The 27,848-nt window shown below is 39.7% G+C and overlaps 1 protein-coding gene across 2 annotated transcripts; it reads left to right on the forward strand.

Moving 5' to 3' along the window:
* On the forward strand, positions 1-27,748 carry RCBTB2 (RCC1 and BTB domain containing protein 2). Of its 2 annotated transcripts, none has more exons than XM_086481942.1 (12): positions 1-54; positions 2,906-3,064; positions 3,536-3,686; positions 5,783-5,949; positions 6,648-6,806; positions 8,365-8,472; positions 10,544-10,686; positions 12,446-12,636; positions 19,286-19,412; positions 23,146-23,282; positions 23,893-24,023; positions 27,608-27,748. In XM_086481942.1, exons 1-12 carry the CDS (start codon positions 13-15, stop codon positions 27,746-27,748), a joined length of 1,656 nt encoding a protein of 551 aa, XP_086338068.1. In that variant the 5' UTR covers positions 1-12. The 2 variants fall into 2 exon arrangements, with proteins under 2 accessions (XP_086338068.1, XP_086338067.1); XM_086481941.1 differs by having other exon boundaries at positions 13-54; positions 23,119-23,282.
* The last annotated feature ends 100 nt before the right edge of the window (positions 27,749-27,848 follow it).

The following is a 27,848-nucleotide window of genomic DNA, read 5'->3' on the forward strand; positions in this document are numbered from 1 at the left end:
GCACAAATCCATATGGAGGATGAATCTCCTCCTTCTCAAGGAGTCAGTGTCAAGGTCAGAGTGTGAATTTGTGTTGAGAATTCCGTACTGCTCTATTGAAAAGGAAGAAGCTTGTTCCATTTAGCAGTAGATTAGTACGTCCTAGTAGCTTTCAAGATAAACAGAAAACCAAAGCTATAGGTAGAACAACGATACTAGCAAAAGAACTGTTGCTGTATTAGAAGGACAGTATATTCATTTCCATTAGCTTGAATTGCTCCTTTGGCTTACGAGGCTAATTTAATTTAGTATTAAGTTCTAATGTTTCAACAACTTAAACTTGTTATAATTAACATTTGGAGTATAATTTGAGGCAAAAACTTCCTCCCATCTTTCTCTTTTATTTTCTTTGAATACTCTGCATGTAAAACTTAATAAAACATCATTCAGATTTTGAGCTTAATGATGATGCCTTTTAAGGTGATCTGTATGACAAATAAAACTGAATAACCAGCTTTCAAACTGATTGCTGAGGTCAAATGAAGTGTAGTTCTTGAGGCGTAACTGGTACACCTTTGGGATAGGTGGCTGGACCATATGAAATCTCAAACTCTGGTCTTAACTCTGTCTTTCATGACTTTGTGCAGTATAATGAGGGAACTGATCACTTATGGGACATAAATATTGGCAGGTTGATAGTTCAAGCTGTTTTTCATAGTTTTGGGACAAAATATAACGGAGAATGTGGGAGGGGAGAAAATCTTGAAAGGTGAGAGAATATCTCTTACTGAGGTGAATGTAACTAATAATTCCAGAGACAGGATTTAGATTATGGATATTTTTAGTCTGATGAAGTTTGTTGTTATTTCTTTTATTAAAAAAAAAAAAAAAGCAGAATCATAAGTGTTTCCTTGGGTGCTTTTTATAATAGTGGATTTTTTATAATAGTGGGTTTTTTTCATTCAGTGTATTATTTTAGTGTTAAGAAATGCTACAGTTTGGGTTTTTTCAACCTGTTAATTATGAGGGTAGAACATGAGTGCTTCGTAGAAGGAGGTTACAGGAAAAAAACTTTTCTATTTAAGACGAATGGGTTCTGACCCTGTACACTTGGAATTTAGAGTCCACATTTTGAAGAAACCAGTATGTTATTCCAGTAAGGGAATCGGTACAGTTGAAGGATACCCTGACTATGCTTTTGAACCTCAGGTTTCATCAGTCTTGAGCAAAAGTGGGATGCAGTTTTGTTGATGCAATTGGAAGAGTAGTCTGTGATGCTTTCAGTATTCATTATCATATTTTAAAAGTGCCTAAAATCCTCCATAGAATTACTCTTGACATAACCTCTTGACATAAACCAAATAGTTCTGTGAACAGCAGATGAATGAAGCCTGATTCCATATGGGATTCATGTCTGTTGTCTCTTATAACCCTGCTGTGTGTCATGAAGGACAACATTTGCTAGGACTAGCTTGGACCTACTTGCTTGCTGACTTGTTTCATAACATACATGTCTGATTGCCAGCTGCCTACTGCCAAATGGATTGTGTCAGAGGAATCTTACTTCCCTTTTGCTTGCAAATTTGGCTGAAATTGGTTAGTTACTTGGTGTGAGGAGGTGGGGAAGGAACTGGTGTGATCAGAACCACAACTTTTCTTTAGTAAAGATGACCAACCCTCCTTTTCCTTCCTCAGAAATATATTATAAAGAAATGTGTAATTAACTGTTATTTGTTGAAAGATTTTAATTCAGGATTAATTTAGGGTGTATTTCTGTAGTTTCAAATGTTACGTATGTTTCTGTGTACATTTTTTCATAGTAAGTGATACTAATCAAAAAAGCAATTTCCTTACAACTGGCAGAATGTGCTTCAGATTCCAAAGAGTTTATTCACATCTTTAAGTCAGAGGTAGAAAAAACTATGTTCTGTAACGGATCATTTTGTAAGTCTTCTACTTGCTAGACAGAAACTAATGATACAGTCCACACTGTTGTATGGTGAGCTACATAATGTCTGTGATAGGCAAAATCTATTCTTACTTACCTTCTGATCTGGCAAGTAATGTTGCTTTTCTTTCACATCCAGAGCCTGTTTTAGTTTTGGCAAAGAAAATTTGATGCATGCTCCATTCAAAATTTGCTATTAAATTTTGATTTTGCAGCATTTTTCTGATTTATGCTATAGTAAAGCAGTAGAAATGTTGCATGAGATTCAGACATCAGCTTGACTAGTTTTAATGCCTGGAGAGACCTGTTATTCTTTTCCTTTAACTATAAACTTGTCATTTGTCCTTGGATAAGCTGGAAAAGACTCAATTATCTTTTTTCTTTTATTATACCTCTACTTACATAAAATGCAAATATTCTTAGGAAGTTCCCGAGGATTCAATAATTTTTGAAACACAGAAGTAATTTGCAGAAGGAAAGGAGAAAAAAAAAAGTTTCTCAAGTTTTCTCAAGTTTCCATTTTCAATGTGTGAAAACAAATGTGTGTATTTTTCAAAGATAAGTAATATTCTTGAGCAGATTTTTTTTATGGTTTCTTCTTTTAATGGTAATTTTAGCATCAGAGGAAAAGACACAAATTATTTTCAAGTTTTGAATTTATACTTTATATTAGAATCCTGTACATTGAGTTCTATGAGCTAGCAGTTACGTTGCATGAATATGGTGAAAATACAACCTCACCATTTAGCTTCTTATATGGTACTTTTCTCCATGTGTGTAAATCCTTTCTTTCGGGATCATGATATATTTTATTTGTTTATTTTAATGGATTCCCTCCAGGTATTGTTCTAGAATTAAAATACTGGCTTGTGGCTGAAAAAGGAGGTGGCGGTGTTTCTCTAAATTTTTTCTTTTTACTGTGCAAAGGTATACATTTCTCTCTGTCTACGTATTTGATATCATTTTTTATAACGTTAGGTCTTGGAGGCAACATTATTGTCAGCCCTGAAGATGCTGGATGTTGGGAAATGGCCAATTTTTTCTCTGTGTTCCCAAGAAGAGCTCAAGTTAATTCGTCAAGCCTGTGTATTTGGCAATGCTGGTAATGAAGTGTTGTACGCAACTGAAAATGATGAGGTAATTGTCCAAGAATGTGTATGAAAATTACATATGTAGTCATTTATGTATCAAGTTATTCTGAAAGCTAGTACTATGATAGTATTCCTAGAAAAAGTTGCATGCAAAAATGCCTTTGATTGCTACTAAAGCATTTTCAATTCAAATTAGTGGCTTCCTACCACAATTGGAGGATAAAGAGAAGGTGGAGTTAGACATTTCTTGAAGGTACATAGTGACAGGATGAGAGGCAATGGACACAAGCTGGAAGATGGAAAATTCTTGTTCAGTATTAGGGGAAAAAAAATTACCGTGATTAAATTCTGGAGGGGTTGTGAGATCTTTTCCTTGGAGTTGTTCAAGACTTGACCGGACATGGCCTTGGGTCAACTGATCTATTTAGACCTTTGTTGAGCAGGGGGTTGTAGTTGACCTTTGGAGGACGTCCTCCTTTCCAACCTAAATTATGATTCTGTGGTTCTTTTATAACAGGTTTTTGTGCTTGGCATGAACTGCAGTGGGTGTTTGGGAACGGGTGACATGCAGAGCACTATTGAACCAAGGAGGTTAGATTCTCTGTGTGGCAAAAAGATAGCCTGTCTGAGTTATGGAAGTGGCCCTCATGTTGTCCTTGCTACAGAAGGTAAAGTATGATCTGAGTATTGCTGTTTCAGATAGTCCACTTTAATTAGTCCAGTAGGTGTGAAAGGTCTGTGCTGGTAACATAACGTAAGAGAGAGAATTGGGATAGATGTTCCGGGCTATCAAGTCCAACGTATTTTCATTGGCAAACATGACATGTCAGCTGGCTCTGTTCATAGCTAGTTCTTTTCAAAAGTTTTTCAAACACTGCTTTGATCTTGTTACTACCTTTGGAAGGTTTTTTTTTTTACTTTGCAGTTAAATTTGGAACTTCTGATCACTTTTGAAATGTATTAGTGGCTGCATTATGCCCAGATGCTCTTGTGCCAACAGTGTCATTTAGCTAAAATGCACCTTTTCCCTCCTGTACCTACTTTTGGATGTGCTTTAAAGAACAGTTTATATTGCCTCTCAGCCTTCTGTTTTCTGTTGTCTCGTTGACACTCTATTATCCGCATCATGCTAGTGGCCCTTCTGTTCATAATTTGGTACGTTATTCTTGAAGACAAATGACTAATACTGTGTTCCCAATGAGGGCCTGACGATGTTAATGTGTCTCTCTTTCTCTGTTCATGAGAAGAAATCTTTTTGAGTAGTCTAGGTTAGACGACTAAAGGTAAGTGAGGGGAATTATGTTGTACATGTGTGACTGTTCTTTATAATCAGTTACATTCCACCATTTTCTCCAGTCTTCAGGGCAGACCATTCTGGATGCTTTTATATTTTTTTTTATATATATATATATATATATTCTGAGTTTTTTTGTTGGCAGATCTCACTGACACACTTGTACTCCTTACCCAGATGATGAACTGAAGTATTGCAAAAGAACTGATCCTTGATGATTTTTACTCATAACTCCATTTGCATGAATAACTTCCAGTCAGCACAGCCTCTTTTAACCTACCTTTCAGACAGCCATTACATATTTCATAATTCTTGTGTTAATTCCAATCATTTGCAGTTTATGTTGTATGTAGCTGTTTCACCTGTTTACTGGAATTTGTCTTCTCATGTTGGTGAAAGAAAAAGAAGGTTGTTTGCTTTTGACAGAATACAGTTGTTAGATTTAACCTGTCACTGTAGAGAAATATTGGTTTAGTGTAGCACATTTTGCCTTTGTCGTTCTGAGAGAACCCTTCTTAGGGATAAGGAAGCCTGATGGAGTTGTATGTCAAACCTAGCTCTCCGGCAATAATGGCATACTTTAGGTTTAGAAAATGATGATGTTGATAGTAGACAAGATGGATGTAGGACAGCTATTCATCAAGTCCTGCACTACTGTGACTAGAGGACACTAGATTTAAAATAGATGAGAGTACAAAAAGGTGTTAGTTTCATGGATAACAGGTCAATATATGTACATTAAAGAGAATCAGAAGTACCTAGTAGTATCTGTACTCTAGTGATTGTAAATGCTTGGGAACTGCAAAAAGTGACCAGGCTCATTTTTCCATTAACAGCAGCTTTTTTATATTGCCCGTTGGAGACCGAATTTTGCACTAGATTGACCATCAGTCTAATCCAGTCAGACATTTCTTGCATTCTTAGTTTCACTAGCATGTTTCTCAAAATACAGGACATGAATAGTATGTTTAATTAATAAGTAAATAATAATACGTTTATTAATAAGTAATAATGAGTTTTTTTACAAGCATCTTCATGTATATTGTAAAGGAATGAAAACTTGTTATTTGAATTTTCCAAAGTGGGAAACTGTGCCAGGACATGGACAAAAAAATTTGATTGATTGTCAGTAACAAAGAAATTGAAATGGGGACTCCTGACTGTCATTTCATCCTTTTCTCTTCTGCCTTATACTGTCTCATTTCCTTTAGCTATATGATTTCCTTTACTAAGATTATGGTGATACTGTCCTTTTGGATTTGTGGTTAACACTATGTGAAGGTAGTACTGGTATGTCCACGGGCTTAAGAGCCCCAAAGGGCATGTGTGTATATATATATATATATATATATGTAGACACTTAAATATGTCTATTGTTATTGAATTTGACTTTTCAGTTTGTAATTTTATGTTGTGTACTCATTGGAAAAATAGAGATTTTTAAACCAGCTTTTTACATTTTTATTATAGAAGGAGAAGTGTATACCTGGGGTCATAACGCTTATAGTCAGTTGGGCAATGGTACAACAAATCATGGTTTCATTCCCTGTCAAGTCTCTACTAACTTGGTGAACAAGAAAGTCATTGAAGTTGCCTGTGGCTCTCATCATTCTATGGTGTTAACATCTGACGGAGAGGTGAGAATAGCTGGAATAAATCTCTTTTCTCCTAATGAAATTCACGTATGTGAGAAACTGGAAACCATTCTGCACCTAGAGCATTAGACCTCACTTTTTGCTATCCTCATAGTGCTGATGCAGCAGAAATGTTTGATAAAAATGGAAAACCTGTTAGGGTCTGGCTGCTTTGAAGTGCATGCAGAACACTGATTTTTGTGCCACATCTGCTTATAATAGAAAATTATAGTTTCTTTGTAGAGGGCAGCCAGGTCCTTCCTATGCTATACTCTACTATAAATACTCAATAGTGGTAAAGCTGGTATTGATATAAATCATGTTCACATAAGGAGTTCTACCCACTAAAGTAAAAAGTTTTCTGTCGTTTACTTTGAGATGCCATTTGTGTTCAGTTAGCCATTCTGCTTTGGGTTCTGGAAAACTAGCCATGGATTCTTCCAGCATTAATGCAGCTGTCATCTTGCCTCTTAGCTTTGATTGGAGGAACATGAAGGAATGGAATATATAAATATTATGAGTGGCATATTTTTGATAGAAACAGTTAAATTGTAAACCTATGTATCTTCCCAGCTCTTTAAAAGAACACATCCACTTGAACTCAAAGCATAATTTTTTAATGCATATAACTTTTTCTCTTGAATATGTACTTTGAACTGTATGTTATATAGCCTTCTTTTATGACAATTCTCTTACAACAGGTATACACGTGGGGTTATAATAACTCAGGCCAAGTTGGATCTGGCTCAACAGCTAATCAACCAATTCCTCGAAGAGTTACCAGCTGCCTACAAAATAAAATAGTAGTTAATATAGCTTGTGGACAGATGTGCTCTATGGCTGTGGTGGAAAATGGAGAAGTAAGGAATTTCTAAGTGAATTTTCTGACTGAATTTTATTTTATGTAATATCATGGGATGTAGAGAATTCCAAACCTGTCAGTAATGAGCTAATACTCAGAAAAGAAGTATACCTTTCCAGACTGCCTCAAATCTACTTGCTTATACTGCTTGTAAAAACCTTTGTCATAAATTGTCCTGCACTTTCTGACATACTTAAGCTCATCTTCCTGTCCATGCTGATTATGGTTTCTTCTTCAGAAAGAAGGTAGAGTGAAACAGGGAAAACTTGTTCACTAACATTTAGTTTATGGCTTTTTGGTTGATGAGATTACTCATTAAATTTAGCAGCCGTTACTTTGTATGAACTACTGAAGTTGGCTTTGAGTTGAAGGAATTCAAGTGTCAAATTTCAAGTTTACTTGAAAATACCGTTCTGAAGAAAAAATGGCATTGTGAAGGTCAGGAGATTTTGATAAACTTTGGGATAAAATCGTATGAAATCTATAGATATATACTTAGCATTTCATTCTAGCTTCATTTTCTCATATTTAAAAATAACTAAGCTTGTATCACTGATTCACTGGTGTTTAGAGCTGGTATTATATTCTAGCAAAAGCAAAAGTGCTGATTAATACGTTATCCCACTGCTGTCTTTGACATTCACAGAAAAATGAATTATTGTCTATACTAGAATCTTAAATATCAAGAGTGTGAGAATAAGCAGTGAATGCTATTTTAATTTTCAGTGCTCATATATGCCCAATTTATCTCAAGAAAAAACAGAGAAAATACAAGTACATGGCATGTATTTGTTCTACTGCAGTACCCTTGAGTCCCTCTCGTACTTTTTTTATGCTCATTGCAAAGATATGAAGAGGTTGTAGCGTTCTTCTTGTCATAGTTCATATGAGCTGAAGATTTTGGACAGCTTGCATCCTATTTAGTTCCATGGCATTTCAGTTTAGACCTAAGTAGCTGTTGACTGCAGTAGAACATATGTCACTGAAATTATCAGAGCTTAGTAGTTTCCCTTTTTCTTATGTTCAGCATGAAGCTGTTAACAGCTTACTCAAACTGTTGTGCATATCTTCCAGTTTATACTTGTTTTGGTGTGTTTTCTGTTAGAGGACTTTTGAATGAGAAATTAGCTCTTTGAAAAAGGGAAGTATTCATGCTGAATTTGCTCTGTGCTGCGAAACAGCCATATGAATCACTTATTTTCTACTCCTCATATTAAAACATTGTAGTCTTACATAATCTAACTCTTAAAGAGCAACATGAATATGGAAGTTTAGAATTTTAGATGAGCATGCAGTTGGTATTTTAAACAGAAATAGCATCCAAATTTTGCAGTGCAGAAAAACATATATATGTGTGTGTGTGTATACAGATGTATGTGTATATGTATGTTTATATAGGTATGTGTATATATGTGTATCTACATGTAAAGTACAGATCCTAAGGTGTGGGGACAGGAAATAATGAAGAAAATGATCATTGTAACTCTGAAGTAGTTATATTGCTTTCAAAAGAAGTGGGTAGCAGCAAACAGTTAAAATCCCTGTCTGTTTTTAAGGTCTATGTCTGGGGTTACAATGGTAATGGCCAGCTTGGACTGGGCAGCAGCGGCAATCAGCCAACACCGTGCCGAATAGCAGCTTTGCAAGGCATTCGTGTGCAGCGGGTACGTGTGTGATGCTCCATGTCAAACCCTTTATGAACAACTGAAAATACGCTGAGGCATAGCCTACTTTTAAAGGAGATAGATCGTCTTTTAGCATTTTTGTTTAAAGTGCCATTTATCAGAATAAAGTCTTGTATCTTAAAACGGACCTCCTTCAGTAGGGGAGAAACTGTGACCCTGTGGAGTTCAGCGGGAATTTTCCTATTGACTTAGTGAGGCCAGGATTTTACTGAAAGAGGCCATTAGAAATGTTTGGTCTTTTTTTTTTTTTTTTCCTGTGAAACTTAATAAAAACAATTTTCTTGTTATCTTGGTGAATTAGGAAGTCTTCATAGGCTGCCCCACTCTTCATTAACCCTTGTCTTCTTTTCTGGGAAAATGCTGTAGTTTAGCATTTCGTCTTTCTGGCAGACCGAATATCACTTTTACAATAGCAATCCAGCCACAATGACTAACTGGTGTGTTAAGTCTGAACGAATCATCTCCAACTACTTTTGGTCAACAGTTGGTATGATTCCATGGTTAGTCTTGATTTTGGGTGGTTATTACACTTTACCAAATAGCTGGGCTGCCATTGGTGTAACTAGCAAACTGGTAACATCTTTTGACTGTTAAGAAATATTTAAAGTAACTGCAGAACTGATACTGAAAGGGTTTTTTATTGATTTGTCTAAAATAGAGAATACTGTCAGGAAAATGACACATTCTGTTAGAAAACATTGGTTTTGTAACCTAGTGAAAATTTACAAGAGTGTTTTGAACTTTGCATCCTGTTTACTCAGGGAAGTTATGGATTTTATGAATCTTTTAAAATGAACCCATTTAATTACATAGTTTTACATTCAGTTCCTAGGATGTAGACAGTAGCTTTGCTGGTAATGATTGCTGTTGGAGAATAATGTAATAAAGTGAATGTTATTATCCCCTGTATTTATTCTTCTGTTTAGAGAGTGTGAGTGCTCCAGTAAGTTTGACTTAGATCCTATTTCCATACACATAATTTGCTTGAAACCGGTTAACATGGTTAGACCTCCAATTAGTAAATAACTTAAGGATTTATTTCATCTAAAGCACACCACATGCTTCATGGATGTCAGTGGACTGCAGGTACTTATGGTGTATCTGCTTTGCAGATTATATGAAGATCCGTGACCTAGTTTTTAACAATTTAAATTGGCTATTGATAGCTGCTTAGCTATAATAGGTTACATAAATTCATGCAAAGCAAGGCTGTTGCTGGTAATTTTGCCACCGTGTATCTGTATGTGCAGCATGTGCTGCATTTATAGATTGTAAAGCGGATATTCAGGCAACCTTATGTGGGGTACTTTATGTGAGAAGGCAGCTCAGCAGGATGGAGTGGGTTTCCACAAGAGGGTATGAGCTGGTACAGTTGTGTGCTGCCATCAAGATTGAGAATTTCATCTTTTCCCTCTCTTTCCTGGCTGGCTGCTCCTGTTACTTACCCGGTGTGGGCACTGGTGGCCCTGAGGCCCAGCTGTGGAGTTTTCTTCCAGTGATGTAAATTATCATAGAATAGTTTGGGTTGGGAGGGATCTTTAAAGTTCACCTAGTCCAACACCCAAATTATCTCAGCAGAGGGTCCAGTGAGCACTAGAGCTGGCACAGGGAGGGGGCAGCAGTGTGTGGCTGGCAGTGGGGGAGGAGAGGAGTAGATAGGGAGACCTTGCCTGTTTTTTCAACGGTGAGCTATTCATGTTGAGTAGTTGCCCATGGAGCAAGGTTAATGCAAGACAGATCTGCCTTTTTCTGCATTTTTTTTCTGCATGCCGTTCATACTTGTCATATAGCTTTCCTTCTTTCTCAATTTCTAGCTATTCTTTCACTGTATTCTTGAGATTATCTGGCTGGGTTCCTCACTGATACATTTTTTTCCTCAAAGTCACCTCATCTGCTTTACTTCACTTTTTAATAAACTTACCTGTATTTGTAATTTTTGTAACTTTTGCACTGGTATAGAATCAATAACAATAATGTATAGCATAACATGTATCTATCTGTATGAATTTACATCAAAATGATTTTTTTTTGTTTTTATTATTCCTTATAGGTTGCCTGCGGCTATGCACATACATTGGTGCTAACAGATGAAGGTCAGATTTATGCCTGGGGAGCCAATTCATATGGCCAGTTAGGTACTGGGAATAAAAGTAACCAGTCTTACCCTACAACAGTTATTGTGGATAAGGACAGGTAATACTTAACTGTCTCACAGTCAGACATTATTTGGCATACTCTCAGAAGAGCTACAGAAAACTTATGGCATTTTAAATCTGTTTTTTGGAAGAAATAGGCTATAATTTTTTGCAATGGTTCTTCTGCTAAATACGAACAGAATTTTCACTGAAAGTGCTTGAATCTGCTCTATAACCATACATGTGAAAGAGAAACTGAATATTTGAGCCTGAATGTGCTATTTGCTGCTTCAGCTCACACTGTGCTTTATAGGCCTTAGTTACAGTTTCTCTTCAGTGGTGTAGTTTCATTGTTTGAAGTCGCCAGTAAAAGCTTTATTGTCTCTTTAATATGCTACTTTTGACAAGAAGTACGCACAGAAAAAGTAACGAGTGGACATCTGCAATTTCTGTTATTTCTGCTATTAAATCTGGCTCATAACCCAGGAGAGAGAGAAAGGGAGGAGTTCTTGCTTGGTATTGTTTTCTGAAAATTAGATTTTTACTAGTTAATTATTTTTCTGTAAGTCCTTGATGGGTAGTGGGGCAGTTATTTCTATTGCTAGTGTAAAGCCTTGTATATGTTTAGCCGGAAATTTGAATCTGGTCTTTATTACTGAGGTCTTGATTTTGGCCTTGTGTTGTGAATAATAAGAAAAGTGAGATGTCCCTCTTAAACTTGTATCTGTGTACATTATTATAAGGAAGAGGCAACTCCTTTCTGGTGATGAGACATGGCCTGTTTTTGAATGTTGCTATTTTTTTATGTGTGTTTGTGCTTAAGGTACTTTGCTTAAAATGCAACTGATTTTTTTCCAGATGCTTTGGCTGCAGTTAAAATGTTCCCACCTTTTAATACAAGTTTTAATGTTGTGTGCTGCCTTTCCCTTTTGTTGGCCAGAATATGCATTCCTGGTGTGAGTGAGAACGTTACCTCACTAAAGCCTGTAAGATTTGTACATACAGTGTTAAACAAGTTGTTTCCCAGCTATTTCCCTCAAGCAGCTGGGAAAACAAGTAAACAAGCAGTAGTTCAGGCTGCAAAACAGTGGATTGTGTAATGTTGAGTTTTGAAATCCTAAATCAACTTCGGGATTAGGAAGATAGCCTAACATTGCTAAGATACACTTAGAAACAGCTTTTAGTGCTGTTGGTTCTGATTTTTAATTTTCGAAATGAAAGTCTGTTAAACCTAAGTAGTAATAGTTGTATGATTAATGACACTTCAGTGTTTTAATTGAGAGGTATGTTTAAATTGTTGGTTTATAACTGTTACCAATAAGCAAGCAGGAAAAAGTTTTTCATTAACTTTTCAGTTATAAGCCAAAATGCAAATTCCTTTTTCAAATGACTCCTCATTTCCTTCTTCATCTTCTCCAAGTACCCGTTCTCTACAGCTTAACTCATCTCACTGCCCAGCACCACCAAAGGCTTTCAGAGACTTGAGACTCGTCATAGCTTTGTTTGAGGGAGCCGAGGGGGTCAGTGAAGCATGTGCTGCAGCAGATAATACTGCTCTGCTGCAGCAGTGTCTCCTCGCTCCCAAGATGCTTTTTCACTGAGAAACTTTCCAAATGCACGCTATTTGAAGAAACATTTATACCCCTTTTAATTTTGCTACGTATGATTGGAAAACTTTCTTGCAATTGGAAGTACATGCGTGCTTCAGATAGGTTTTGCACCAGAGGAAGACAGGAGGTAGTGAGCTGCTGCGCTGCATTTTGTTCTTATGAGAGTGACTCGCTTTTTTTTTTTTCTTTGTTTGCTTGTAAATTCAGAGTTATAGAGATCGCAGCCTGCCACTCTGCTCACACGTCGGCTGCCAAGACCCAGAGCGGCCAGGTGTACATGTGGGGCCAGTGCCGTGGGCAGTCTGTGATCCTTCCCCACCTCACTCACTTTGCCTGCACTGACGATGTGTTTGCTTGCTTTGCTACCCCTGCTGTTATGTGGCGTCTTCTGTCAGTAGGTGAGCTAAAATTTTTTTTTTTTTTTACATCTTCTTAATAGAATCTTAGTGCATAAAACAGTTGCATGTGTTTGAAGCCTAAACTTAGTTTCTTGCAAAAATTTATACTGGGAAGCATAATCATAATCATATATTACATTGTGGAAATGGTAATATGGAATTGTAAAAATTGCTGAGTCCCGATGGCAGTGCTAAATGATGTTTTATTGATGTGGTTTATTTCTGCAGGGAAATGCCTTGGGTTTGGGGAGAGGGGTTTTTTTGTGCTACCACTGAATGTTACTGTACAATGGCCATGGGTGGAGAAGCTGAGTTTGAATTTATAGACTTGAGGAAGCCATGCAGAACATTTAGGAACCCTGAAGCTTTCTTTGATGCCTTTAAGTAGGCTACTAAGAATGGAGGGAGCTAAATTCCCATGTTCAGAATTGGCCACAGGCACTTAAAGTCTTATCACAAGTGACCATGACCTGGGCTTCTGAAGAGAGAAGTTGCTGGATCTCAGATAGTTGAGTAACATTAAGATCTGTCTTGCTGGCCTTAACTAGGAAGAATTAAGTATATAGCATTGTCTAACAGAGAGCTCAGTTATCAGCTACAAATTCAATTCCATATTGGCTGCTAATAAAGTTATTAGCTTTGCTGACCTAATCAAAGATGAGACTCTTGGGGTTGTCTGTAGGTGTCACCTGGGAGCTTTAGCTAAAAGCTAGAATGCAGCAACGTGTTAATTTGTAATTTGAAGTCTGCTGAGTCCATTGTGCTTCCATTCCACTTTTGTACTGCCTTGATAATTGCTTTTGTGTTGCTGTATGCTTTTGTCTGACAACTGTAGAACACTCTTTGCTCCCTTGGTGCCTTCTGAATGCAGAGGTGAGGAAAATCTGTTAATAGTGCTCATACATCAGCTTTGAGAGTCTAGAGGATTAAATGGAGAATCCTCTTCTCAGGAAGCTGCTTTGCCAAAATTAATGTTTTAGGGCACAGTCCAAAGACCCCCATTTTCTCTAGGTTGAGGCATTTGTGCTTTCTAGGGTGGCTTGTTCAGAACTGTAAGATACATGCTTAATTACTGTGGAAATTCTTAATATTCCTAATATCTGCCTACTACTAATTAGATGTAAATTGTGTTACTGCACTAAAATCCCAGGCAATGGGGTGGTTCATTCACAGAATCACAGAATGGCAGGCATTGGAAGGGACCTCTGGAGATCATCTAGTCCAACGCCCCTGCTAAAGCAGGATCACCTACAACAGGTTACACAGGACTGCATCCAGGTGGGTTTTGAATATCTCCAGAGAAGGAGACTCCACAACCTCCCTGGGCAGCCTGTTCCAGTGCTCTGTTGCCCTTAATGTAAAGAAGTTTTTCATGTTCAGGCGGAACTTCCTGTGCTCCAGTTTGTGCCCGTTGCCCCTTGTCCTCTTGCTGGACACCACTGAAAGAGTCTGGCCCCATCCTCTTGACTCCCACTCTTTATATCTTTAGATCCCCTCTCAGTCTTCTCCAGGCTAAAGAGCCCCAGGTCTCTCAGCCTTTCCTCCTAAGAGAGATACTTCAGTCCCCTCATCATCTTCGTAGCCCTCTGCTGGACTCTCTCCAGTAGTTCCCTGTTTCTTGAACTAGGGGGCCCAGAACTGAACACAGCACTCCAGAGGTGGCCTCACCAGGGTAGAGTAGAGGGGAAGAAGAACCTCCCTTGACCTGCTGGCCACACTATTCTTAATGCACCCCAGGATACCATTGGCCTTCTTGGCCACAAGGGCACATTGCTGTCTTATGGTCAGCTTGTTGTATACCGCAACTCCCAGGTCCTTCTCTGCAGAGCTGTTCTCCAGCAGGTCGACCCCCAACCTGTACTGGTGCATGGGGTTATTCCTCCACAGGTGCAGGACCCTACGCTTGCACTTTTTGAACCTCGTTAGGTTCCTCTCCACCCAGCTCTCCAGTCTGTCCAGGTCTCACTGGATGGCAGCACAGCCTTCTGGTGTGTCAGCCACTCCTCCCAGTTTTGTGTCATCAGCAAACTTGCTGAGGGTGCACACTGTCCCTTCATCCAGGTCATTGATGAATATGTTGAACAAGACTGGACCCAGTACTGACCCCTGTAGTCAGGGGTCCAACAGGCCTCCAGCTGGATTCAGCACCACTGATCACAACTCTCTGAGCTCTGTCCTTCAGCCAGTTCTCAATCCACCTCACTGTCCACTCGTCTATCCCACACTTCCTAAGCTTACCTATGAGGATGTGATGGGAGATGGTGGCATAAGCTTTGCTAAAGTCGAGGCAGACAACATCCACTGCTTTCCCCACATCTACCCAGCAATAATCCCATCATAGAAGGCTATCAAATTGGTCAGGCATGATTTCACCTTGGTGATTCTATGCTGAGTACTCCTGATAACCTTCTTTTCCTCCACATGCTTAGAGAGGACAGTCAGAATGAGCTGTTCCATCACCTTTCCAGGGATGGAGGTCAGGCTGACTGGCCTGTAGTTTCCCAGATCCTCCTTCTTGCCTTTTTTGAAGACTGAAGTGACATTGGCTTTCCTCCAGTCCTCAGGCACCTCTCCTGTCCTCCATAACCTGTCAAAGATGATGGAGAGAGGCTTAGCAATAACATCTGCCAGCTCCCTCAGTACTTGCAGGTGCATCCTGTTGGGGCCCATGGATATGTGAGTGTCCAGTCTGGCTAGGAGATCCCTAACCCAATCCTCCTCGATCAAAGGGCAGTCTTCCTTCCTCCAGACTTCCTCTCCTACCTCCAAGGTCTGGGATTCCTGAGGACCAGCCTTAGCAGTAAAGACTGAGGCAAAGAAGGCATTCAGTAACTGCCTTCTCCATATCCTCCCTCACCAGGGCACCTGCCTCATTGAGCAAGGTGGCCCATGTTTTCCCTGGTCTTCCTTTTGCTGCTGATGTATTTGAAGAATCCCTTATTGTTGTCTTTGACATCTCTAGCCAAACTTAATTCCAAACGGGCCTTAGCCTTCCTCGATGCATCCCTGCATGCTCTGGCGATATTCTTATATTCCTCCCAAGTGGCTAGTCCCTTTTTCAACGTGTTGTAAACTTTTTTCTTCCCTTTGAGTTTTTCCAGAAGCTCCTTGCTCACCCAAGCAGGCCTTCTGCCTCCTTTGCTCAGTTTCTTCCTCATAGGGATGCATCAGTTTTGGGCTTGGAGGAGGTGGTGCTTGAATAGCAACCAGCTCTTTTGGGCCCCCCTGCCTTCTAGAACCCGAGCCCGTGGGTTCCCTCCAAGTAGGTCTCTGAAGTTGCTAAAGTTAGCTCTCCTGAAGTCCAGGGTTGCAATCCTACTGATTGCCCTGCTTTTTCCACTCAGGGTCCTGAACTCTGCCATCTCGTGGTCACTACAGCCAAGGCTGCCCTCTGGTCTCCGACCAGACCTTCTTTGCAGCACACCTCTCCTTGTTCGTTCCTCCACCATCTGAGTCAAAAAGTTGTCAGCAATGCTCTGCAGGAACCTCTTGGACTGTGGGTGCTTGGCTGTGCTACTTTTGCAGCAAATATCAGGGTAGTTGAAGTCCCCCATGAGGACCAAGGCCTGTGATTGTGAGGCTGCTTCCAGCTGTCTGTAGAAGGCTTCATCTACCGCCTCATCCTGATCAGATAGCCTGTAGTAAATGCCCACAACAGTGTCACCCCTATTAGCCTGGCCCCTAAGTCTTACCCATAAGCTCTCAACTCATTCTTCATCATCACCCCCTAGGCAGAGCTCAATATACTCCAGGTCCTCTCTCACATAAAGAGCAAAATCTATATAAAAATGCATTTGCCAGTTGTAAGTTCTGCATAAAAGTATCTGTGCTGTGTTCAGATTTTTCTTCCGTAAGAACTGGTTATTTTATGAAGGAAATGGGACAATATTAGTATATGTAGCTTAATCATAAATTCAATTATATGTGTATTGTTATGTACTTTTTAGCAGGGTTCTGGGGCTCTCCAGCTTCCCTTTCTTCTTGCCCAGTTAAAATATTACTTCATGCTGTGAGAATTTCCCCTCCACTTTTTCTATTGCCTTTTCTTCTCAGTTTAGTGCAGAGTATTGAGGAATTTTTCAAAGGAGAGTGAAGGCAGGCAAGAAGCACAAACCGCCTCTTTCCTTATTTCGTTCCTCACAGAGAAGACAGCTGCTTGAGTGAGACTGAAACTGCCTGTTACAGTTTTTCAGTGCTCCTTTCTGCAAAGTCACCTTTTCTTATCTTCCTTTACAAATGCTGGTTTAGGTCAGCTAAAGGAGTCCTGGGTGGGATTATATATGATCATTCATATAATTATCACGTTTATGCTGAAGATTTCCAAGTAACCCATTTATTGATAAATGTATTGCTCATTAATACTTACAGATACTCACTCTCTTTAACAGAGTGTGGTTAGGACTACGTCCGTAACTATTTCCCAACACATCTTTTATCCCTACCTTCACTGTCACTGTGAACAATACACCCAGCTTCCTTGCACTGCTTCCTATCTCGGGAGTAATTTGTGACTGTAGAAGCTCCTTTTAGTTTTGTTTTTTTGACCTTGACTTCTTGGTCCCTTTGGAAATAATGTTGCAATGCTGTAGCAGCATTGTACCAAAGCACAAAGTGAAACCTTGCGGGAGGAAAAGGTTATTTTATTTTTAAACAAAGCTAATTTCAGATGCACTTTCAAACCCACATTCTCATGTGTGCCAAGTGGTCTGTCCAGCACCCCAGCACTAAAATGTGTATTCAGGTGGTCTGACCAGTGTTCCTTGTGGTGAGGCAGGATAAAGGGTTCCCTTTAGTCATGTGGCTCTGTGCTGGTTTCAGATGTGCCTTTTTGCACGCTCTGGGAGCCGAGAGCGACTAGTTTCTTCATCCTGTCCCACCTTGGCGAGTCGTCAGGACTGACTCACTGTTGTTTGGCTCCTGATCTACGTGTGGTGAGAGTCATCAGGCAGCTGCATCCTGGGGTCTTAACATCTGAGCTAGGTGCCATGGACGTCTGCCATGGTTACAGCCCTTCTCCGTCTGGGTATTCTGGTGCTTCCACACCCAGGCATTCCCATTCATTCGCTGTTTGTGGCAGTTCTAACATTCCTATTACAAGTCTTAGCACTGTCTGGTAAGGAGTTCTCTTGGCTTTGTGCCTCGTCAGTTTGAACTGCCTCTTCATTTCCTTTCTCTTGTTCCCCCCTCACTGCTGTTACAAATAAAAGCACCTATTTTCCTCTAAGAATTTCATAACTGAACCCCACTATATTCAGTTTACCTCTGCCAGCTGTAGAAGTCATCTGGAGGTGCATACTGTTGGACGTCTGAATTGCCAGTTAACCTTGAAGAAGAGCTTCAGTTTTGCATTGGTTGTTAAAATTGTTACTTGTTTGGATAGCAAAGGTCTGAATAGTTAAACCACATTGTACAAAATAAGAACTAACAAAATATTTTACAGTAGCATGCTTTCAGAAGGATTTTTTATTGTCATTACATTGGATTTCTCCCACCCCTAGTCCTTTTATCTGTAATCCAACACACTTCAATAATTATTGCCCTAATCGGGTGTACCTGAATGTGAGTGACATCCTCTAAATGAAATGAAAAATAATTGTGCTAAACAAAGTGTGACAGTATCAAACTGTGTGTGTTACGTTTTTTCCAGAGTTTGTGGTGAAGGTCTTCCCATTTCCAGCAGAATACTATTCTTATTTCTAGCTTGGTAGGTTACAGGACCTAGCATTTATATAGTTTTCTGTAGAGAACAGCTTATTACTGACCCATAAAATTTGCATAAACCAATAGTGTGTATTTGTATGATAAGAAGACAAAATGTTTTTTGGGTTAAGAATGAGGTTTGGAGGGTTTAATTTTTTAGCAGCATTAAAGAAGATAGTTCTCTGAGGCTACCAAATATGATGGAGGCTTGGAAACAGTTCGGGAGATAAAAATTTGTATGCAAACAATGGATGACTTTTCAAGGCTGTTTGGTAACTTTGTAATGCAAGTGTCATGTGTACAGTGGGATATACATACATGTGACACCAACAGGAATGTGCAGACATTCACACAGAGTGCTTTTAACACCATAAGTCGAGGGAAACCACTTTTTGAACAGACTTGTAACTGTTGGTGTTTACCTTTAGGGATACTGTACTGGGCAGTTTCACTGCAACCAGTGTGTTTGTTGTGCAATAGTTTTATTTCTGCTGTAAGGTAACGTCTTCTTGTGGGAGTATTGTAGAAAATCTTGTGATTTTTCTATTGACCTTTTGGGTGTCTTATAATAACTTAACACTTTTCATTTAGCATAATTTACCCAGTAACAACTGATAGCATTTGCTGTCAGTTGCAGCATTAAACTTCTGAGACTGTGTTGAATTTTTTTTTCTGCCCTTATACAGATGAGTTAGAGGAGTGGTACTTCTTTTTTTTTTGGGGGGGGGAAGGATATTTTTTTGGAGTAGGAAACTAGTAAGGACTGAAGAAAGCTGCCCCTTATTTGCTTTTCTGGGGGTTCATGCTGAACACATAGCCTGCTGGATTATTTTACTAGCCTTAAAGAGATGTTGCATTTATTAAGAGTGTTAATTGCTGACAGATACCCAGGATGTTACCATGAGACACTTGTATAACTACTTACTATTAATTCCCCTTTTTATTCTAGAGCCTGATGACCATCTAACAGTAGCCCAGTCACTAAAGAAGGAATTTGACAACCCTGAAACTGCAGACCTGAAGTTTCTAGTGGATGGAAAATACATTCATGTTCATAAAGTTCTTCTTAAAATTAGGTAAGGCCCAAACTGTATAGTTTAATGTAAACTAAACTGTGTAGTGTAGTCCACTGTGCTGAGTAATGACTGCTCAAAATTCTTGACTTATTCTTACAAACTTCCTTTTTCCTCAGCCATGGGATTCACCTGCTATTCTTCACTGTTCCTCTCTTTTCCTCCTCTCCTCATTGCTTGGAATTACCCAACATGCTGCTTACTACCAGCCTTTTCATCACTTCCCTCCATCTGAAGTGTATCCTCCTTTGTGCTACATAATGGCCTTGACCCTCATTTCTAATGACCTTTTTCTGCTGAGGAAAAGCCTCACTTCCTTCTGCAGCCTTCCCAGCAGTTTGAATCAGCTTTTCCTCCTTTACATGCTTGGCTTCCTCCACTGGGATGATTTGAGGGTTTTGTGTTTATTCTTGCCTTTCTTTCCTCCCACAGCACCCTTCAGTTGTTTTAGCAACTTCTGTAGATGCTCCTCAGATTATCTTTTCTTTCCTTTTTTGTCAGATTTCTTATCTTTCTTGTTTTAAATCATCAGTGAATCTGAATTTTAACAGAACCATATGATCATAGAATGGTTGGAGTTGGAAGGGACCTTTAAGATCACCCAGTTCCATGCCCCCTGCCACGGGCAGGGACACCTTCCACCAGACCAGGTTGCTCAAAGCCCCATCCAGCCTGGCCTTGAAGACTGCCAGGGAGGGGGCAGCCACAGCTTCTCTGGGCAACCTGTGCCACTGTCTCACCACCCTCGCAGTAAAGAACTTCCTAATATCTAATCTAAATCTCCCCTCTTGCAGTTTGAAACCATTACCCCTCGTCCTATCACTGCACTCCCTGACCAAGAGTCACTCCCACCTTTCCTGTAGGCCCCCTTTAAGTTCTGGGAGGCCACTATAAGGTCTCCCCGGAGCCTTCTCCTCTCCAGGCTGAACAACCCAAACTCTCTCAGCCTGTCCCCATACGGGAGGTCCTCCAACCCCCTGATCATCTCCATGGCTCTCCTCTGGACTCGCTCCAACAGGTCCATGTCTTTCTTGTGCTGAGGACTCCAGACCTGGACACAGCACTGCAGGTGGGGTCTCACCAGAGCAGAGCAGAGGGGCAGAATCACCTCCCTTGACCTGCTGGCCACGCTGCTTTTGATGCACCCCAGGATGCGATTGGCTTTCTGGCTGCAAACGCACATGGCCGGCTCATTCAGTTTTTCATCCACCAGCACCCCCAAATTCCTTCTCTGCAGGGCTGCCCACAATTGCCCGGCTCAGATGGCTTCTCTTTTTGATTTTGTAGCCTTTTGCAGGTTAACACCTCTTCACGGTGACATTTGACATATGCAGATCTACAGAGTAATCACATTGTTATTAGCACGCAGGGATTAGTTTGTTACTGCTGACACAGTTTCTACTAGCACATTCTGGAGACACTGCTTTAGATCGCTTCTGTCTGGCTAAGTGCTTCTGCTCCACCCTTCTCACTGTTACAATAGGTTTTTCTCTTTGCTAGTTTCTTTCTCAAGATGCATCGCTGTCTTGTCCTGCTTATCACCACTTTTGTCTTCCTGCTTTTGCTCCTGAGTCTTGTTAGTCATTTCTTGCATATTACTGCATAAAATTAAAGTTCCTTGTTAATTCTTGCCTGCCCTTTTCTTGTTGTTTTTTTTTTTTCTGCTCTCCTGTTACTACTCCAATCAACATGTATTACTATTTTCTTCCCTTTGCTGATTTCATTGCTTGTATATTACACTCGTGCCTACAGTCCATCTTCTTTGTTTGGAATGCCGTGTGTCCTTCATCAGATACACAAGATTTGAAATGGTATCCCTCAAATGTTTCTGAGGTTCTTTTTCCTGAGAATCAGACTATATGCAACTTTTCCTCGTTTCTTTTCTCTTGCTCTACTTCATGGCATTCTGGGAAGGAAATGTGTCTAACAGTAAAATAGATTTAAATGTATGGCATTATCAAAATAATATGCAGGAATAATGAAGCATCAGGCACAGTCTGTAGAGTTAGTATTTTATTTATGTCTTGTAGTCTTATGATACACCTGGATCAAAGCATAATGTATTTAACATGGTATTTTGCAGCATTCAGCCTGTTCCAGAGCATTGTCATGAATGCCGTGCTGGTAAAAGTTCCTTTTCATTGTCCAGTCATTTCTTTACTACTTGTGAAGACTTTTTTCCATCTAGTTCTATACCTACCGTTGAACGAGATCATACTGGTGGTGGTTAGTAGCTTGCGATGGTGAAAAGGCCAGGCATCGCCCAGCTCGGCGAGAGGCTGGCTGGGCCACACACTGCCTGCAGAAGCAGATACGTATGAGTACGTGGGTGGGATTAGTCTGCGCTGCAGTCAGCCTGCCAAAATCAGGTGTCTGGTCTGTCTCTCCTGAAAGGCACTCCAAAGGGTAAGGAGACTGAAGGATGAGAACCAAGTTATTTTTGTTTCTTTCCTTATTTGCTGTTAAGGGAGCAATGTGCACCACCTTCTGTCTTACTGTCCTGTGGTGCCACTGAGGCAACAGAGCATTCCCAGGGTCAGTTCCACAGCTGGATGGACAGCATGGTCACCATGTGGGAAACAAAGCTCTGGGAAACAAAGCAACGAGGTTTGGTCTGCCTCTTCCAGTGCCAGAATGTGGCACAAGATGTGGGAGAAGCTAGATAGTGACTTTTTAATTCTTTATGAATTTGACTTGATGTTTATTTATTTTATTTTAAAAAAAAAAAATACTAAGGAAAAAAATTCTTTCAATAACCAGTAAAATCAAATGTGAAAAGGGTAAATTAAGTGATAAAATAAGTAATTATTTTTCCTCTCTGTCGAAGTTATACTGTCTTTACAATATAGACTTGTCCCAGCACCATTAAAAAGAAACCAACCTTTTACATTAAAGTTTTACTAAAAGAAAAGCAAATTCAGATGTGGGAGAGTTAGAAAGTAAGTAGTGTAGTATAAAAGATTCCAAATAAATTGTGGCTGTTATAGAAAAAGTTACCTGAGGTGGCAATGTTCATTTCCATTAGCAAAAATTTTGAAAACAATTCAAATGTTACAGGATTTTTTTTTTTAGGGAGCAGTAAGGTACAGTGAGTTGTAAGTTACTGTGAAGTGTAAGTTGCAGAGTATAGCTATCAAAGGCAGTGCTTTTTCCTTGTTAGTCTCTTGTCCATCACAAAAGTATTCAGACTTACAAGAAAAAGGTGATGAAAGATCTGGGTGAGAGTGGTTTTGCTTTAAATATTTTAATCCTTGAGTGTAATGACTAATTCTAGTGCTAAACTGTGTATGGACTCTGACACTGGAATAAATGTTATCTAAAATATTAATAAATACCCTCCTCACTAGGTCATGTTGGAGAAAGCAGGTTGAAATGTGAGAGCTGTCTAACTTAATTGTAAACTTTATCTATTACGAGCCAGGTAATAAAATTCATAGTTAATGTATAACCTATTTAAGAAAATGACATCAAAAACACATGGACCAGCCTTAAAGATATTTTAAGTACTAATGGAGCCTGCTGTAAAATATTAATAACAGAAATAAAGGAAAATTCTGAATTGTATATGTAAGGCTTAAAGAAATGAACGTGTGCAAACCAAGAGATCATGTAGCTGGAGTTGGTGGTTGTGTATTTAGTCTGAGTGATTTATTTCTTTTTTTTACCAAGTTCTTGCTGCAGCTCATCTTTCAAGTTTAACTCTTTACAGTATACAATCTTTGTCCTTATTTTGTAGGTGTGAACATTTTCGTTCCATACTGAATAATGATGATGAAATTATAGAAATGAGTGAATTTTCTTATCCTGTTTACCGAGCCTTCCTGGAATACCTGTATACAGACAACATTAGGCTCCCTCCTGAAGATGCAATAGGTATTTGCCATAAACGGAAATAACTCTAGGTTACTGTTTCTGCGACAATTTGTGTGTCATAACAGTGTGAGGAAAGCAAGGCTTGTTATTTTAGTTTTATTAGTACCTAAGAAGTCGTGAGTTTGGCAGGAAGAAGGGATGCAGTAGCAGGAAGCATGCCCAAGGAGAATGAGCGGTGGGGATGCAATAAGATCAAAGATGCAAAATGTTCAAAAAGAGCTCACTGTTTCTCATATTGAGAATTTTTTTTTTCCTTAAAAAGGCACTAATGCCATCCTAAAACTTTCCTGTTTGAGTAGCTGTGGCCGTTTGATCGTGAATGAAAAGGGAGCTGTTCCCCACATGAATTTAGGAGGGTGTAAGTCACTCATTGATGCCTAGAATGAGCTACAATGCAGTGAACAAGGGGACACAACACTTGCAGAGTAATAAAAGGGTCCCTTTTTGGTAAGTCTTTTGAGGACCTTTAAAAAAGCACACATCATCTAGGGAAAAACGATAGAACAATTCTTTGACTAATTTGTCCTAAAACAATAGCGTAATTGATTAATTTGAGAATAAATTAATGTGTTTTGCGCCAGGGTAGTTAAAGCTGTGTGAATTTTCACAGGACTGCTAGATTTGGCAACACTGTATAGAGAAAACAGATTGAAAAAGCTTTGCCAGCAAACGATCAAACAAGGCATTTGTGAAGAGAATGCCATTGCTCTTCTTTCAGCCGCAGTCAAATATGAAGCTCAGGTAAGGAGAACTTCAGGCTATCAGGTGTTTTCTGAGACATGAAACTTTAATATAAGCATAACTGCATTTAACTGATGAGGCATGATTACTGCAATTTCCCTTTCTGGCTTCCCAGACGTTTGTTTTCCCCTTGTTAAGCTATTAAAAAAAAAAAAAAAAAAAAAAAAATGCAGCTACTGGTGTTTTCTTCCTGGCCTTTTGGCTTGCACCTGTGAATCAGGATTCTTAATCTGCTTCCTGCCGCGTCATCTGGCACGCCATAGCATGCAAATTTCTCACTGCCGTTTACTTCTCCACCTTTGGATTTTGCATTTGTTGCCTGTTCACTTCCCGGGTTCTCCACCTCATCGCCTTGTCTGCCGCTGTCTGGTACAGTCATTCTGGTACCGCCTTTTATAGGCAGTGGGAGAATTTACCTGTAAGGTCCCGCCCTATTTACACTTGTGCTTATATTAAAAAAAAATAAAAAAAGGCAAAAAAGCGCTTTTGCTGTGTTGTTTACAGCGAATCGTGCTGACATACAACAAATTACCTATTGTTAGTCCTCTCCCCATATCCTGTCGTCTGGTCTGCCCTCGGCTCTGGAATGCTTCGCTGGCACACAACCTGTTATCAGCAGTACTGCAAGCACTTTTTTTATAAACAGACAAATACTTTCAAAGATGTTTTCCTTTTCTCAGCTTCTTAGTGCTATGCTGATTGTGGAAATAATGGTGTGGTGGTTTTTGTTATTCAAGCAGCCTGTATATGTGTGTTAGACTTAGTAGCTGTTGCTATAACTGAGCATCTTAGCTGAGCAGTCCTCATCTTTCTATTCGAGAGTTCTGCTTCACAAGAGTAAAATTAATATGGCCAAACAGAAGATTACCTATTAGAAGAGCCAAAATAGGTAGCTGCTAACAATGTTTTTTAAAAATACTTGTTTTTTTGCTTTTGCCTGGCTGTGAAATGTAGGATGAAGATTTAAAGGAGAGGCTAGAAGTGTAACACGATGGATTGCTAAACGGTTGCAGGTACAGGAAGCAAGTAGAAAGAAGGGATTGAAACAAAAACTCAACTAAAAATGTTACAGTAATCTGTGCTGTATGGCAGGAGTGTACCAGATGAGATGAATCTGTGTAGGAGCTGCAGAGAAGAGGCCCGAAGTCAACGAGTTTTGTAAATCGAAAGAGGGGATAAAATCAGATTAGTAGATGATGAGATTATCAGCCGCGGGTTACAAGGCAGCTGTAACCACGGTGTCAGTACCAGAAGGATGAACAGCTGCGGCATGGAGGACTTGTCCTTGCCGTGTGGTGTGGTGGTAGAAGTCCAGCTTATCGGGGAAGGCTGGACAGCAAGGGAGGACCCAACCGTTTGGTTCTCCTAACAGCAGGACTTTTCACTGAAAGTTTGCTCGAGTTCCTCCTCTTGCAAGCTTTTCAACAGTTTTGAACACCTTCAAGGCAGAAGTACCTTTAGCTGACCTGTGTCAGGTGAAGTAGTTAAAGATACATTTAGGTGTGTTGTGAAGTAGTAAAATGAGCCTGGGCGAAGTACTGGAGTTTATAATGCCTGAAAGACCATAAAAGGGATTGGCTAGATGACTAAGTGTACATTATCCTCCTCTTCCTTCTATGAGTCAGGGGTTTATTCTGTATAGGTAGCATTCTTTCAAAACATGTAATATTTTAGCACGATCGCCAGACGATGAATTGGTTCACCTGCCGCGGGTGCAGCATGTGCCACACTCAGGAGTGCATCCCTACATCCACAGCTCACAAAGGGATGTAGCAGAACTGCTTCGGAGAAGCGGAGCAGAGAGTTCTGTGCCAAAGACACGGGGTAGTCTCTGTGTAAGGAATCATGAAGGAAGCCAGGATCTTTTAGCCTACTGCATTAATACGGGAAAAATTGGTTTGAGAACCGCGTGCAGCCTGTTGGCATTTCAGTAAAAAACTGTCCAGAGAACAGTTATGAGAGGGGCCCAATACTTTGGAAGTGTGAAAAGACAGAATTCATTCAATTTTTTATCATTAAATGTGAACACTGCAAATGAATGATTATGGTGCTTGTCATCTGCCATTAACATACTGAATTAACTGAAGGCTGACTTGGCTACTGTATGCATCTGTTAGGATTAAAAATGCTTGAAAATATTTTATCTTACCCTCAGAAAAGAGTTGCTGCTACAAGTTATATTTAAGCATATTTCTGATATACACTGTAGCAAATTTTAGATTAATCATCTTTTATATAACAGAATTAAGCCAGTGTTTCTTGAAACTGCAAAACTAGAGACTAGGCTTCTATGGTATCTATGGTCCTCTAAATAGATCAGAACCAGAAAAGGCAGCTGCTGTTCATTTTATTTAGTGTAAAAGTTCACACACTGACTGTAAAGCAACCCAGGTCCTGGCAGTAGCGTGTCAGAGGTCTGCTGAAACTAAAGCTGTCAGTGTCTTTGGTCTTCTACATTTTAATTTTCTTCTACTTTTTTTTATTTCTTCGTCTATTCTCATTCCTCTTCTTGCTTTTCCAGTACTTTTTGATGAGTGATACAATTTACTTCTGTGCATCATCTTTGCTACCTTATTTCTTCTTAAAGGCTGTTTTGTGCTGCTTGGCCTCTGTTAAAGCTTTAGTTACATCTTGACAGGGGCAGTAGCCTTGAAACGTTCAGTCTAAGGAAAAAGTTTCAAAGGGAAATGCACAGATATTCTGCTAAATTTCTTCCTACTGTTAAGCCCTGGCTGCGATGTTTGTGTGGTTAACATAGCGTAAAACTGGCACGGATTAAGAGACCTCTTTTTGCTGTAACCCTTGAAGAGCTTATAGACCACGGATCATACTGCCAATTTAGACTTCGGTAATTCCTTTTCCTTCAAAGGCAAGTTGTGGTGTAGGAACCAGCTAAAAGGGGATTGACCCAGTGCCTGGAGGAGGAGGAGGATTGCCACTGTGGTGAGGAGTTTGAGTGGGCAAAATTTGCTGTATGAAGTCATGGTTGTGTGGCCTAATGGGGTGTACCGATCCTGCACTGAATGTCCGAACATCCCTGCTACAGCAAGGCCGGGACAAGACAGAACCACTTTTGCTCTCTAGGAATCCCAGTTCCTAGATACGGGGACACAATTGCTGGGCTGACCACAGAGACACGTGTATTCTGACATCCAGTCTGTGCTCAGCAAGCATCATGTTTTGCTTTTATTTTCAGCCAGACCAGGATAGCTGCTGTTTTTCACAGGATCACTCCTGAATTCAGTGCAGGGAGGAAAAGAAAGGGATTACTGATGTTCTAGTGGGGAAAGTTGGTGGTTTCACTTATTAATAACTTTTCTAATGAGCTCAGTAAATGTGGTGGAGTTCTAGAGTCGATTTAGGTGGCTACTCGTTTTTTCTCAGAGGGGGTTTATTGAATAGTTTGTATGAAGAAATTTCATCCTGTCATTTGTGATCTAATCAAACTGATCAGAAAAGGGATTGGTAATGTGAACAACCTTATATATTATATTCTCTGCTAATTAAATGACAGATTTGAAACAGAAAAATAAGGGGTTTGCTATCAGTCATTCATATTACAGATTACCTTAATTTCTTCCTAGGATTTGGAAGAATTTTGCTTCAGATTTTGCATAAACCATTTAACTGTTGTTACACAAACTCAAGGCTTTGCAGAAATGGACCACGACCTCCTGAAAAACTTCATTAGCAAAGCAAGCAGAGTGGGAGCGTTCCGAAATTGAGGTCTGACTACCACCAAGCTGAAGAGCACGTCCTCTTCCCTCCTGAAAATACTTCTCCTTTGGAGAACTTACCCGCGGTCAGAATGTGCAAAGGTTTGGA

The sequence above is a fragment of the Leptosomus discolor genome, chromosome 1, assembly GCF_034619465.1.
Source record: "Leptosomus discolor isolate bLepDis1 chromosome 1, bLepDis1.hap2, whole genome shotgun sequence".
NCBI lineage: Eukaryota > Metazoa > Chordata > Aves > Leptosomiformes > Leptosomidae > Leptosomus > Leptosomus discolor.